Source organism: Psittacula echo (assembly GCF_963264785.1).
Source record: "Psittacula echo genome assembly, chromosome: 2".
NCBI classification, from domain to species: Eukaryota; Metazoa; Chordata; class Aves; order Psittaciformes; family Psittacidae; genus Psittacula; species Psittacula echo.
In genome coordinates, this window is record NC_137737.1 from 46,417,632 (window position 1) to 46,433,522 (window position 15,891).

Consider the following 15,891-nt stretch of genomic DNA (forward strand, 5'->3'; position numbering starts at 1 on the left):
AACATCACAGTTTTAGAGGATTTTTCATTTGCTTTGTTATATTCCATTTGTGTTTTGTCTGTCTAGCTGGCAGTGGTCATGATTTGTAAAGTGTGTGTTGGAATGAAAACGCTACAGTTGAACATTTCTCTCCATCCAAAACCTGTTAATTTTTAGAAATGTGTACTTGTGGTATTTTGAAAAATACTGACAAAAACCAATTCCACCAAGGTCTTGGGGTGTATAAAAAGCAGTGGCACTTTTGATCTGCATTTACTGAAGTCTTGAAAGTTTCTCTGGCTCTCCCTGAGCAGCAGTGCACTTCAGGTGTAGCAGGCAGCGTGGCTTAGGCACTCTGGGGAAGTCAGGATCCAGTCCCTTCTTACAGCCAGGGCTTTTTCAAAACCTCGCTTTGTTGTATAGATGTGTTACAAGCTGTGTGTTGAATAACATGTTTAATAAATATCAGAAGCGTTCAGCAAAAGCTATTAGATGTTAACTTATGAGCCATATCTTTGCCATCCTGTGGTCTGGTTGTCTCCCCTGCCTTTTTCCGAGTATGCTTTACCATTTTAGATATTTAGATATACTTGGTACTGCAGCCTTTCTTTTCCTTGTTCATTATACAGTATTGCCTTGTCAATTATAGTACCTCATTTTCTTCACATTTCTGACTTTATGTTCATCTTCTTTGCTTTATTTCATACTCTATTTCTTATGCTGTTCCACATACCTGAAGCAGCTGGCCACTGAAAAATGTGGGGACCATAGTAAGCAAAGCAACCCAGATAATAGCTGAAATGCCTCGCTCCTTTCACAGATAGCAAGGATCTGCAAAATCTTCTGTATTTAATCCATTTTCAGAGGCATGTGGAAGATAACAATTCAAAACACCAAACCCAAAACCTAAAGCTTCTGTTCCTCTCTGCCCAAAAGTACTTTAAATTTTTCCTTCAGAACTAGTAACTGTAGTCATTGTTTTACAAATCAGAGATGTATGGTTCTTAATATATGGCTTCAGTCTAGTTATATACAAGTAGGAAAAAGAAGGTTAATGACCAATTCTTCCTGGATTGGTTCACATCCTCAGGCAGTTTTCAGGGGAATGACATGTCTATAGTATTAGATGGGACATGACCATTATTTCAACCAGAAAAACTGCAACATGGCAGTCCTCTGACCTGAGAGTTAACTGGAGGGGTAGCATGGCCGGTAGGAGATGAATAATTGGGCCCTTATTGAAAATTTGGTTTGGACTCTTTTCACTTCTGACTCATTTGTACTTTGGTTCCTGTGGTCAACACACAAGGCATGCAGTACCTTCCTTTACCACTGCTTGCCAAAACATGTACCACAAAGACAAATGCATGTCTGGTCAGTGCTCTCTGAGGATGAAAGTCCATATGCTGCAATAAATGTGATGCTAGAAAGTTGACAAAACTAGAGCAGGGGAGGAAAGTTAGTTAATGTTAAACTACTAGGCAATGACAGCTTTTCTCCTTGCTTAGAAAGCATGCTGATCTAATAAATTCTCTGCCTTGGGTTTAGTTAATTCAGATATTTCAGTAGGTATCAAAGACAAAGGATTTATTTGGTTTAATTTAAACCGTTCATTTTTCTAATTTATCGGATTACAATGTAACAAATATGAATAGTATTGGGTTTACCAGCCCTCTGTCCTGTCTCCTGCAGGAGCTGATGCCAGAATATGAAACAGAGAAACATAACAATATTTTTTTGGGATACCTAGTTGCCCTACAGTTGCACATTGGGAACTTCCTGAGCTGTTACTATGTACTTTGCAGTTCGCAATGAGTTTGTCTTCAGGGAACCTGTCTAATCCCTTTTGAACTCTTCAAAACTGTAGAAACTTCAGTGTTGGGTAAAAGGTAGTTCCACAGTGTTAATGTTGCTGAAGGGCCACCTCCTCTTGTGTAGTTTGAGTCTGTCTGTACTAGTTACATTTGTTCCCAGTTTCTACAACATATTTCCTGAGTAGGAATATTCAAAGCTCATAATTTTGAAGATTAATTTAGATTTTTTTTTTTTGGGCCCCTAGCTTTTTGCATTTGCCATTTTGTTGACCAGTAACTAGGACATTCTTCATAGCTGATGCTAGTTTACTGTGTTAGGTCCTGTCATCTGCAGACTTTGCCATCTTATCAAGTTAACCTTGTGGTTTTGAATGTATTGAAAACCAACAGAGAACAGTTGTTGAAAAGTTAATTTCATCCTGTGCTTCATTATCCATATTTTAAGCAGCTTGTATCTGGCCTTTCTGAGCACTGAATGTCTGCTTAGTTTCAGAAGCAGGTGACCTTGTTAAACCTTTTGGAAGGCCAGGTAGGTTATATTTTTCAGATCCCTCTTATGTAAATGTTTATTATTCCTTTAAGGAACTTCAGGCTGAGAGAGTTGGGGTTGTTCAGCCTGAAAAAAAGGCAGCTCTGGGGAGACCTTACAGCAGACTTCCCAAAGCTAAAGGTGGCTTACAAGAAATCTGGAGAAGGGCTTTTTACAAGGGCATGTAGTGATAGAACAAAGGGGAATGGCTTTAAACTGACAGAGGGGAGATTTGGATAAAGTATGAAGGAGGAAGTTCTTCACTGTGAAAGTGGTGAGGCACTGGCACAGGTTGCGCAGAGAAGCTGTGGCAGCCCCATCGCTAGCAGTGTTCAAGGCCAGGTTGTACAGTGCTTTGAGCAACCTGGTCTAGTGCAAAGCGTCCCCCCTGCCCTTGGCAGATGAGCTTAAGGTCCTTTCCAACCCAAACCATTCTACAATTTGTGATTTTATGATTCAGAAAGTCTGAGAGACACAATGTCCCATTACAGAAAGCCTACTCAACTTTCCCTCTGCGTATGTACGTACTTTAAATATCACTATTGTTAAAAATGGGTTCTTCGTAAGAGTAGGACCTTCAGGTAAATATCACATGTTCATTTTATGTGGTGATTCCTGAATGTATGAAATTGTTATTTGGTTTCAGGTGGGGTTTTTTCTGCTTTGAAAGGGCAGTTAGGGTTTGACTGGATATCTGCTTCTATGCCTACAGCACTTGCCAGTAAAACTGCTGCTGCAGTGTCAACTATCTGTTGTGTTTTAATGAAAAAAAACCTCTGGTGAGATTTGAAGTGAGGAGATGCGATCCTGAGTGAAATGACTCGCTGTATTTAATTCTCTTTATTAGCAGATTTGACCTAGGCCTTCAGATTGGAAAATTCCACGTCTGCTTAGCAATTGCTTAAACATTTAATCTATGGTGTGATTAAATGCATTGCTGACAAGAGTACAAATTGCTTGTGATGTGGTTATTCTTCCCTGTCAGTAGATTCCTTCAGTAGGTTGTCTTGAAGGAGACTGGATGAAATTATCCTGATTAGTATGCTGCATTAGGTATTATCTTTTCTGGTTTAATCCATTGTTTTTTCTGATTCTCTTTTGTCATAGCAACTCTGAAAACAGTATTGTGTTGAGATATTTAAAGCGAAGTAAAAGCTCAAAGTATTGAACGTGGCGAGTTAAATTAGCATTTTCCTGCCAGGCAATAATATGAAGTGTTTGTCCAAAAATGTTACGTTATATATGGTCTGACATTTGCACGTAGCTTTCCGGTAGCCTTGGTACATGGAACAACTCCCATAATCTGGACATAAGATACTGCTGCTTAATAAATAAGCAGCACATAATGTCAGTGTGACCCCTAACTATGTGCTCTTCTTTTTCTGCCTGTCTAGATTGAGGCTTGGAGTCTGATCTGGAGAGCTGTGGAGCAAGTGCAAAATGGCACTGTAATTTTTGTAATGCCTTGACTTTATTCCTTTCCTTCAGTTCCTCATCTGTAATGGAATTACCAGCACCCCCTTTAACTTTTTTGGCTGTGCTCTACATAATTTAACCTTGCACATGTTCTCTATGATGTCTTTGGACCTTCCCCCTTCTTACCAGTAGTGCAGGTATCCCTTTTCTGGGTTTGATCTGATACCTGCCTGGATTTAGAATGTCTGCATAACTTGTGGCTGATCAGGTCAGCCTCAAGACTTCAGTATTACATGCGGTAATAAAAAAAAGTGTATATATAAAAAAAAAAAAAGTAAAAAAAAAAAAAAAGTGTATACATGATTGAGAAAACAAATAGGAAGTTGCTTTTATCCCTTTTTCAGTTGCCCAGAGCACACATTAAGAGCTAGAGGGTTGTAAGATACTGGATCTGAAACTAATTACTGCTCTGAGACTGAATGTTACTTATCCTGGGCACTGAGCCAATGTAATTTTGGGAATAAGTCCATGTTTGGGATGAGTTTGTGTATGATTTTGATTTAAAAGTAAATTTAAGACTTTTCTGTGGCTTTTTAGAGTTAATCACATATTCAGATTAATACTGTAAATCACAATGAAGATGGATGGCAGTATTTTAGATCATTATAAGTTCACAGCGAATAAGATACTAATATCCTGCTTTTTATCACTCTGGAAATGGTATCTCCTATAGTGACAATTTTGCGGCATACTCAGATGTTACAAGGTGCTTCTCCAAGATCAGCACTTAATGAGTCTGAGCTGACTCTGAGAACAAGTGTCAATTAAGGAACTCAATCAAAGACTGAGAATAAATGTCAATTAAAGATCTGCAGTTGTTTTCTTCAGAGTTTAATGTATCCTTTTATCCTTTATTACTCCTTTTTCTTTGCCTGGTATATAGGACGTGTGAGTGTGAGTTAAGGGGTTTTTTTGATGGCAGATGAATGACCTGCAAGATCATGGGGTTTTAAAAGCTGTGCTGGCTGGAGTATGGGCAAGAATTACATGGCTCCCTCTGAAGTGGATATATGTTATGCTAGCTATTGTATGTGTTGTGCTGTATGACTCTAAGAAGACTCAGCCTCCTGGGCTTAGGGACAGCAGTACAACTCAGTAGTAGAAATGCTCAGTGACTCAGTTATATGTATATACATACACATGCATTTTAGCTGTATGTGTTTATGGGCTTTTGCATATATTCACAAATGTGAGAGTGCAGTGATGAGAGAGGTTTTTAATTCAATGTCAGTTGCTTTTCAGTTTTAGGTGGCAAGCTGCATTTAGTCCTTATTTAACACTGTGTCTTGGTTGCATGGTAATTTGGTTGCCATGTGAATGCAAATCTGTAGGGGAAAAAATTGAAAGCCTGTTATTGTAGTTTACCAAGTATCCTGTGGTGTTCCTCAGAAAAGATTGCAAATTGTATTTTTTTATATTAAAAAAAGCCCTTGAAGTTACAGATGTATCCTTACAAGTGTTCTATAATACACTTGCACAAGATTTTCTGAGAAAGCAGGATAGGGGTTTTTTTCTGTTTGTATTTCACAGATTACCTGCCTACTTTAGGTCACATAGCTCTGTGAGGAAGCAAAAGGAAAAAGAAGAGATCCTGGAAAAATGCCATTTTCATTGGCGTTTATAAAAGTAATTTCTGTAAGGGAATGAGGAAGGTTAAGCCTGTCCTGCTCTACTGTGTTGATATAAGGGCTCCTCAGAACTTCAGACACCATTATGAAGTTACTTTTCTATAGATGTAGAATTGAGCTCCAGCTCAAGCTCTTGTGCTGTGCTTTGCAGAATGTAACACATCCTTAAGGTCATTCCATTTCTTACCCATCCACATGGCAATAATGCCTGTGTTTTGAGGAATGATGAAGTGCATACACCTTGGTGCAAAGCTGCAGGTAATGCTTCAGTCGAAGATTCAGATTTATAATGTCAACTCAGCTGTGAAATTATGATGACTATGCTGCTGGCTTGGTATTGATCTGTGTCTTCAAGTAAAACTTTGCTGGAGGTTAACTCAACACTTCTGATGACTAGTGTGTGTTTGACTTAGTGACAAGTAATTCCCTGCCAGCTGCTAACCTCTGGGTTAAATTTGTGGCAAGTGTGCCTGAGATCACAGCAGGCTTCACTTGGGGCATTGATGGCTTGATGCCTCTGATGGATAGCATGGTAGTACTGTTTGAATGTTTTGAAGTGACAAGCAAAATAATGTGGTATGGCAACAGCTGGTGTCATTTGTTTAGGTCTGTAATGGTACTGTGTTTATACATCTGTAAAAGATGTTACATTCATCATGTTAAATGATTATTGTAATGAGTTGTAAGTGAATCATAATGTATTTTGTGATATATTTATGGGAAGAAAAATAAGGTTTTATTTAGTTATTAATAATTGTATTTTAAACTCACAGCTGTTTATATTCCATTGTATCTACCTTCAAATTTAATAAATTAAGAGTAAATTAATTTTAAAAGGGTGTATATGTGAAGTAAAAATGCATTAGGGAAAAAGCATTTGTGTGGTACTCAGTGTCACTGGGGCATTAGAGAAATGCAGAATTTCATTTTGAGGTTAATAGGACAGTGATTTTGTTCCTTTTGTTGCTACACATGCCTTAAGTGGGGCACATTGACAAAAGGAGGCAGTAGTTAGGGTGTTCATAACCCCACTGGAAAGAGATGATGAAGCAGTCCAGGGGGGACATTCTGCTGCCTTATGTAGAAATGCACTTGGAATGGAGAGGTGTTTCTAAAGGGATGCATGCCAATACGATCACAGCTAGTGTGTGTTGGCTGGCTCGGTGTCATTGAATGGAGGAAGGCTATTAGGAGAGAAGGTGGAACTGGGAAACTTGAGTACTGTGTTCTCAAGTGGCAAAGAGTGGTGTTTAGTAACAAAATGGAAAGGTCATTAGTGAGAAAATGGGCAATGATGAGGGATGCATGGCAAAGTGTAGAAGTGCAAAGCAAGATACCTGCTTTTTATGTGTGCACTGTAGTTACCATCTTTATCCTGCATCTCTTGAGGGCAACCATATCATGTATGATTACTGAAAAAAAACCATTTTGTGGGAATGATTTCATATTATTGTTTATATTGCTTACAATATTCAGACCGTGCTTCTGAAAATATGATGGCAAGCATTGCCCCATCTTTGTATTCCAGCAGCAGAACTGAAACATCACGTGCATTTCCTTGCCTTTTGATAAGAAGCTTTAGGCCAGCTTCACTTGGCTTCAGCTTTGTTTCCCTGACACTGTGTTCGTCCAGATGAACCTCCCCTCTGAGGGAGGCTGCAGTGTCTGCTTGATCTTGTGCTGGCCACCTTAATCTGCTGGGCTAAAACCTGCTTCCTACTTGATGCCAAGGAGTCAGAAACGATGTGGTGATGAGTGGATAGGTGTTGCAGTTTTTGTTTTCTTAACTTCTGTTATCTTACATATCACTAAAACTTTTAAACTTCATTTTGGTTCCAGTTAAAGCAAAAACTAATAAATGCAGTACTGAAACACCTGAAAGACATTTGTGAGATGTACTTGAGATGGAAAAGATTTATTAATTGGTATCTTTTCTAAACATAAGGAGATGTTAAGGAGGCTTACATGTCACGTAATGTCAAATGATTTAATTTGCTCTTGAGATGTGTCTAGTTAGTTGGGAAAGACTCCTGTGAAAGGGAATACAAATCCTGAGAAATTATACAGAACTAAAAATCCTGGGGTTTTTGTTCAGCCTTGTTCTGTGAAAAGTTATAGATGTGATTTTCCTTCTAGAAGAGAAAATAAATACAGCTGTGTCCATGAGAACTGCTCTGTGTTGTAACTTGGCTGACTGGTCAGGAAGAACTGTACAGAAACAAGCATTATTTGCCACAGAGGGCTCCTTTTATTGATGAACTATCTCTGTCTCCCTCAAAGGCCATGATCAGAGCAGAGCCTGGAATAGAGTCACCATGTAATTGAAGCTTGCTGAGAAATGTCGTGCCCGTCCTTTGCTTGGAATGCTACTCAGAGAATACTGTAGCTCCAGGGTAGCAAAGATCACATCCAAGTTTTTCCAGCGACCTAGCCAAACCTGAAGGAGTTTACCCTTCCAGCCAATTGCCTCTTGAAAGCCTTCCAATTTTCAACTTTTGTTTCTTTCATAATCACTGTTAAAGTTTACTGGAATGTTATCATTAACATTCATTCTTACAAGAATATGGCAGGCAGTAACACAGCTGAGAGACATTTTCATTTGGGGTAGGTTAGCTGCTGCTCGCACTGGACATGAAGTACTGTAAAAAGGTACAGATACATCTTGTGGTCTGACACTGATAAATCCTCATGCTGTGATTGTGTGATGTTTGAATGGCATAATCTGAAATTTCTGGTAGTGGATCTCACATCTTGGAAGCTTTAGTGTAAAAGCAGATGCAGTTATTGTTATTACTCAGTAGAGTCAGCCTATACAATTCAGTCTTTATTTTGGCTTGAAAGCTATAAAAACTTCTGAACAGAAAGTATTCCAGTGCTTTATTTATTTATTCATCCCAGTAAATTATTTTAGTCCCAGTGCTTGGCACGTCCCACGTTTTAGAGACATTAATGTACAGAAGTCTCAAATGGAAACTTTAGTACTAGATTTAGTGCTATGGTTTTCCAAATGTAGGATTGTATCGTGGCTCCTTTGCATAAATTATGGTCATTTAAAATAAAGTCTAAGAAAATGGGTAATAATTGTGAGAGGTTGCTTTCTTCAGTCTTGTTTCTTTGCTCTCTGTTCTTTTTTAATCTTTGGTTTTTTTCTTCATTTAACTAGAGACAGATGAGGGAGATTCTCTTAGCTGAGGTGTCCATTTAACTCTTACCAGCTCTTGAGGGAATTATAACAACATAAGTGTTTAAGGGAAAATTTTTGTTAGTGTACATTGAAATGGCTAATTGCTGTTAATAGAGGGGAGCAACCCACCAGAGTAAAAGAGAAGCGGAAAGGCATGAGGCATGAGGTACACTGTAAGCTGGAGCAATAACTTCACTCTTTCTGCCAGCAGGAGAAATAACATTTCAGGTCCTACTGGTACCATGGAGGTGGCCTAGGCAAAGGAGACACAGCCATGCTATTCTGCAGCCGCATCAGGGCACACTCAAAGTCCTGCTCTTAGCATCTGCCTGAAAGCCCTTCCCTTCTCTTGGATTACCTGTGTTTCCCTTTCCTTCTGCTTTCCAGGCGATTGTTTTCTCTTACCTTTCAGTGTGCTTCCTGGAAGGGTGTAGGGCTTAATCACTGCTCATTGCTTGAATTCTTTTAATTCCTTGATAAGCACCTATGTGTTTTTTTTGTTGTCTTACACCCACCAGGCCATACCAGGCAGTTGCTCTTTAATGTCAGGCTGTGGGTGGAGAAAAGATGATAAAGCAGTTAAATGATTTGTGTAGTGCCTGGTCAGCTGCAGTTTCCCCTGTGGCATGCCCTGGACAAGTCTGTTCTTTTCTCACCTGAATTCCTTTTAAACAACTAAAAAAAAGCGTGTGATACCTCATTAAATTGATCACAGAATCATAGAATACCAGGTTGGAAGGGACCTCAAGGATCATCTGGTCCAACCTTTCTAGGCAAAGCAGTGACCGAGACTAGATGCCCCAGCACCCTCTCCAGCTGAATCTTAAGTGTCAAACATTGGGGAATCCATCATGTCCCTGAGAAGATTATTCCAATGGCTGATTGTTCTCAGTATAAACAATTTTCTTCTTGTGTTCAATCGAAATCTCCCCAGGAGTAACTTGTACCTGCTACCCCTTGTCTTTTCCATGTGACTCCTTGTAAGAAGGGTATCTCCATCTTCTTTGTAGCCACCCTTTAAATAATGAAACATAAGTGATGCTATCTCCTTAATGATAGTGGTGGTTACGCAGTGGCAGTGATAGATACCCTATGGTCCCAGGGGTGAAGGGAAGGAAGGAAAGTAATTCTACCAGGTTATTTCAGAAATGTCTAAAATAAGAGTTTTACTCAGTTCAGACTTTAGTTCATTACTAAATTGGCATCAGAGCTTTGGCAGTGCAAACTTACCCAACTTTCATTGTTCAAAAGGAAGGAAATAACATCTTATTTTTCTGATAAATGCATTTTCAGACCTGCTCCCTGTGCTGCAGCCCACGTGCACTGTTACAAAAGCAGCAACTGTGTTGGTTTTCCTGTTTGTGTCACAGCAGAAGCTTTGATGCATATTGCTCAGAAGTTAGTTGCTACAGCACCCATCCTTCATCCTCTCGTGGTGTCTGTTTCTATTGCAATAGACTCGTCAGTTGAAGAAACAGTTATTTTTCTCTGTTAAAATTTTCCCATGAAACATTTAGTCTCATCCTTTCTGGTTTTATCCTGCATAACGTATTCTGACCACAAGTCTGAAAATACAGCTCGTTCTGAAGAATTGCTGCAGAGTTTGGTGCAGTTTTAGAAAGTTTACAGATGTGCCACTGGAGTTTGCTGAGGTTTTGTGCTTAATAATTTAAATATTGCTGGTTTTGAAGATTTTGTAGAACTTAGGCTAGAGCCCACTGGGATCATCTGATCTGACCTGCATATGAATCATAAGCCAGTAACTTGCATGTAGTTATTATTAAATTGAGCCTAAATACTCATGCTGGACTAAAGCCTAAAGATGTTTGGCTGAAGCAATCTTTTAGAAGGAGAAAACATCAAAAAAAGTTGAGTGCATGTTCCTTGGGTGTGGAGCTTCAGGGGCTAATTATACTCCCTTACACACACACCCACCCCCACCCCCCTCAGTTCATAATTAAGATCTTTCTGCTTTCATTTTCCACCGTTTTTTTGTTATGTTGTGTGCTAGATTAGAGAGGGCATTTCGTACTTATTCTTCCCCTGTGAAGGAACAAGTGAACTGCAGACACCTCCTAGTTTTCCTTTCTCAAAGCTGAACAGCTTGAACTCAGACTTTCATTTGAAGGCATTTTCTGCAGTCGTCCAGTCATTCTAGTAGTTCTCCTCTACATTCATCTGAACTTTATTCTTATCCTACTAAAAACCCATACTGAAGCTGTATTCAGTGGTTTTGGTTTCAGTAATGCTTTTTAAGATACTGGTTTGGGATTTAAAATCTTGCCTGAGTTTCACCCCAGATCTGCAGCTGAATTGTTTTACTGTTCATTTCTTTTTAGGTCTATATTTGAATGCAGTTAGTGTGGCTTTAGGAGCTAAGTTTCTCACATTGTACATGGTGAACCTCATTGTGGTCTTCTGGTGGTTGTCTTAAACTACTTAAACTTCAGCACAGTTACGTACCAAATGAAGTTATATGCAGAATCTACTTCTGACTTTCCTTTGCCTAACCAAAAATTAGGTTTAATTTAAATATTCATTTATATAGATACGTGCATGCGTATGTATACATGTATTTATAGACACACACCTTTGGTTTGTAATCCTGAGAAAGCAAAACCCCTGAGATTTTCAAGGGGTATCATAGCATTTAGGTGTTTACAGGATGGGAGTTACAGTTTACAAACTCAACAGCCCTTTAGTAGTGAAAAAAAGAAAACGTGATCTTTGAACTATGAAATTCTATAGGAAAACATTCCACATTTATTTAACTGGAAGGAGCATCTGCAGTGAAAGATTTTTGATCTTCCCACTTTTGATCAATCCCACTGTCCATGTCACCGACAAAGATGTTGAACAAGACTGGTCCCAACACCGATCCCTGAAGGACACCACTCGTTACCAGTCTCCAGCCGGACATCGAGCCATTGACCACAACTCTTTGCATGCGACCATCCAGCCAGTTCTTTATCCACCAAGTGGTCCATCTATCAAATTGATGTCTCTCCAATTTAGAGACAAGGATGTTGTGTGGGACAGTGTCGAACGCTTTGCACAAATCCAGGTAGATGACATCAACTGCTCTACCCCTGTCCATCAGTTTCGTAGCCCCATCATCGAAGGCCACCGAATTGATCAAGCAGGATTTCCCCTTAGTGAAGCCATGCTGGCTGTCACCAACCACCTCCTTGTTTTTCATGTGCCTTAGCATGCCTTCCAGGAGAATCTGCTCCAAGAGTTTGCCAGGCACAGAGGTGAGACTGACTGGTCTGTAGTTCCCCGAGTCATCCATTTTCCCCTTCTTGAAAATGGGGGTTATATTTCCCTTTTTCCAGTTGTCAGGAACTTCACCTGACTGCCATGATTTTTCAAATATGATGGCCAGTGGCTTAGCAACTTCATTTGCCAGCTCCTTCAGGACCCACGGATGGATGTTGTCAGGTCCCATGGACTTGTGCATGTTTAGGTTTTTAAGATGATCTCAAACCAGATCCTCTCCTACAGTGGGCCTAGGGTCTTCATTCTCACAGTCCCTGCGTTCGCCTTCCAAGACTTGGGTGGTGCAGTCAGAGACTTTGCCAGTGAAGACCGAAGATTTGTGAGAATTTGTGAGAATTTGTTGCTATATTCAAAAAGGCATTTGTCTTCAAGTTGTACAATAAATTAAGACATCTGAGATCAACCAGAGATGGAAATCTTATTTGCGTGTTGTGTAGTTTCATCCATTATAATGCTTCTGTATGCCAGCAGTGGTGGCGTGGAGTCATATGGTCCCACAGGTGGCCTGTGGAATGCTTGGATTTGCCTAATGCTTTTACCTGGAAGAGCTGGGAGTGGTTGAGTTGCAGGTACACACCAAGCAGTCAGTGCTTTCTTCTGCCTGCAAGTCCATGAGGCCTTTGCTGTTCCTCAAAGGGAGGTGGGGAGCCAGCCTCTCTCAGCAGCACCTTTCTTCTACTAACCACCTTGCACTGGGTAACCTGCCCTAGTGGACTTTGCCACAGCCCATACCCTCTGATTTGTGTCCAGGCAATTTGAGAAAGACAGATGGATGTGTTTGATGGCTGCTGTTGCTGGGGAGGATGTGAGAGAAGGAATGTGGAAAGAGGACACGTGGTGCTTTGTGAGATTCAGCATGGGGAAGGAGCTGTGGTTGCTGCCTGTCAGCGGGTAGCTGCCTCTCCCAGGATGGTTCAAAATGCCTGGTCTGCCTTCTGCAGCTGCTGAGATTGGATTTTGCTGGCCTTTCAGCTTCTGTCAGAAGAATAACAGCTTATCCAAGAGGCAGCACTTTTAGGTAGTTCTTGGGGTTTTTTTTCCAGAAAGACTTTAAGTCCTCTGTTGGTTTACTGCTTCTGCATAATAGCCTTTTATAACACAGGAATCGTAAATAGTTGCAACTTGCCTGCAAGATGTGGAAATTGGTTTTCTTTTCTTTTGAGCCCTGCAAGCAGGCTGTAAGTCTGTACCAGGTTGTAATGACTCTCTGAGCAGACAATTTTCTAGGCCTGAAGGAATGTTTCTCTTGTTTAGGGGCAGTGTTTTGTAATTTGAGTTCAGCTTCATGTTGCTGGGCCTGTTTTGATGACTGAATTTGCACTGCTGTACCTCAAAAGATTTGTAGAAAAATAATCTGTAGTGTTTAAAAGAAAAAAAAAAAGGCATTTTTTGTTTATGGTAATGTGTTGTGCTGTTTGATAGAAGATAAAGAGTATGATAAAAGGCAGTGCATTTTGCCATTTAAAAATGCTGATTACTTAATGAATTGCATGTTGAATTCAACTTAATGGAAAATTTATCTTGAAATGGAAAGCAATCTTTACCAGCACTATATATCTCAAGGGATGATTTTTTTATTCTTCTCTATAACCAAATAAGATGCAGAAAGTACCAGGAAAACAGTGCTTTCAAGTCAGAATTCCTAGTAGTAAAATGATATTCCTGGAATCCTCTCCAAACTTGGCTGCAAACCGTGGCTTCTGAGAGGATCAAAATGACTTTTCCTTGAAATTCTTAGATTTCTTTTCCTTTGTGGCTTTGATAAGAGTAATAATAAGCTGCCTTCCCAACTGAGGAATTGCTGTTCTGTGTTTCTGGGTTGTTCTATGTAAGAACATCTTGTTTATTCTGGAAGTTACATCCAAGTAGCAGCAGCATGTCAGGCTGCTCCTCTCATGGGTTGCAGAATGCAGGCAGGTGAAAAGGAAACCAAGAAAGCATAAGGGGAAATATACAAATAGAAAGTGTGTTTGTAGAGAGGTATTTGATCAGGAGAAAAAAGCAGGGAAGTGGAACACCTCATAAATTGGTAAATAAAAGGGAAAAGAAGAAAGTACGGTGATGGATGGTGAAGGAACAGGGAAAGCTGTAGACAGAAGAACTTGACGCCTGAGCAAAAAGACTTACTTTTTATTTTCATAAAACCTGAGGCTTAATTTACAGTTTTGCTGAGCTTTTACAGAGATATGAAAGGGGAGTGAGAGAAATGTAGAAAACCTGGGATAATCACAGAAGATAAACATATCAGTCCTTATATGTAGTCTCACATAAATGCTTGTATCAAATGCAAGAGAATTTATTTTGCATCAAATGCAAGAGAATGTAAGAGAACTAAGGTTGAGATAGCCACACTGGGAGAGCAAGAAAATGCAAAAATGATGCTATTTTTAGTGGCATGCTTTCAAGTGGATGCAAGCATAAAAGTTTTGACAAATTGGTAGTGGCGTGGAATTTGGGAACAAGTAAATTCAACTATTTTAACCTCAATAGGGAAAATATTCATAGAAGTTTGTATAAAGTGTGATAGATTTGAATCTTTAACCTGGTAAATATTTCTTAGAACTGGTTTGTTGGGTTGGGGTTCTTTTTGAAGTTGTTACAGCAAGGAGTATGTTCATCTATGAACTATGAGGAAGATTCCAAGTTTTTGTAATCTTGACCATTTGAAACACTCTGGCCTGGACTTTTTTAACATTCAGCTGCAATAACTACTTATTTTAATCACATCTAATCTTAGAAACCCATATATCTACAGAGGGTTGCATGTTTGTTTTGTGATACTTAATTCTTCTATAATTACATATAACAAGCTGTGTTCCTGTGCTTAGCAATGGCTTTGGGGCATGGTGGGAAGAAACTGACAGTAAATGGATAATTCCTGACTTCTTGTATACAAACTTCTCAAGCTGCTTTGTCTCTTTTAATCCAAAAGCAGCCCTTAGAGTTGAAGTCTAATCCCAAAGCTGTGTTGATGCAAATGATTTGCATGCCAAAAAGAACCACTTGTGTGACGAAAGATAAAAAAGTTGGCTTCAAGATGTATTTTGTTTTACAACAGCTGCCTAAGTATGTAAATTTGGTCTTATTAAAAAGAATGAGAAAATCTGTGCATGCCGTTGGAAATCATAAATGTTTTTGTGTTTTTTCTTTCTTTCTTTCCAGATTTGAACATGGAATTCAACCCATCAGATCATCCACGAGCCAGTACGATATTTCTCAGTAAATCACAAACAGATGGTAGGTTACTGAATTTATTACAGTATTTGCTATTGCAGTTATCTCTAACCCCTTTATTAGAATACATGGGATTGTCTTTTAATATATAATTCTCTTCCCCAAAAAAGAGGCTTTTAGGCTTCATGTTAAGAGTTTAAAGAAGTCACACCTTTAATTATTTATTTTGTCAGACCAGTAGTAGAAGGTGCAGGTTTGAGTCCTGTCATGTGCTGAAATTGTAAGTTCCAAGTAGGTATTGTATCAGAACTACAGATATGGCTAAAGCCTAATATAACTATATTTTTAAAATGTTTTCCTTGAATCTGAATCCAAAATTTCCTATGTAACTCTTATTTTTGAAAATTCCGAACATTAGGACAAGCTTCTGGGAAACGTGTGGAAAGTATTTTCTTGAGAAAATGCCAGTTTATGTTAACTAAGAAGACAGTCTAGAGTTTCCTCCGAGGTAGCTGATATTGTAAATATCATGAGCTCAGTACTATATCTTAATAACAGAACAACATTCCGCTCAAACTTTCTGTCTTCTTCTTTCATTATGGATTTGATATAATCGTATATTTGCCTGGAGATTCTTTTTTACTTGTAGACAAAATGATATCTCTGGAGTTATATCTGCTAAGCAAACCTCTTGATAGAGTTAGTAGAATAGAAGCCATTTATTCTGGTTTATTCATTCCCTGTTGGACATGTATGACATGTTGTTTTAGAAGTAGATGAATAATCAATGCAAAACTCATTATTTTCTACCAAGACTTTCAAACCAAT

General features: G+C 39.1%; 1 protein-coding gene across 3 annotated transcripts in view; it reads left to right on the forward strand.

The window, feature by feature from the left end:
- Positions 1–15,891, forward strand: part of CCNY (cyclin Y) — a gene marked incomplete at both ends in the record, with an annotated part of 124,079 nt that overhangs the window by 60,648 nt on the left and 47,540 nt on the right. Inside the window, one exon of one of the 3 annotated variants that reach the window (XM_080610429.1) lies at positions 15,052–15,148. The exons of 1 other annotated variant lie outside the window; for it this stretch is intronic. In XM_080610429.1, coding sequence (XP_080466555.1) covers positions 15,052–15,148 — 97 coding nt within the window. The remainder of the gene's footprint in view (positions 1–15,051; positions 15,149–15,891) is intronic. One more of the 3 variants, XM_080610428.1, reaches the window with a different exon arrangement.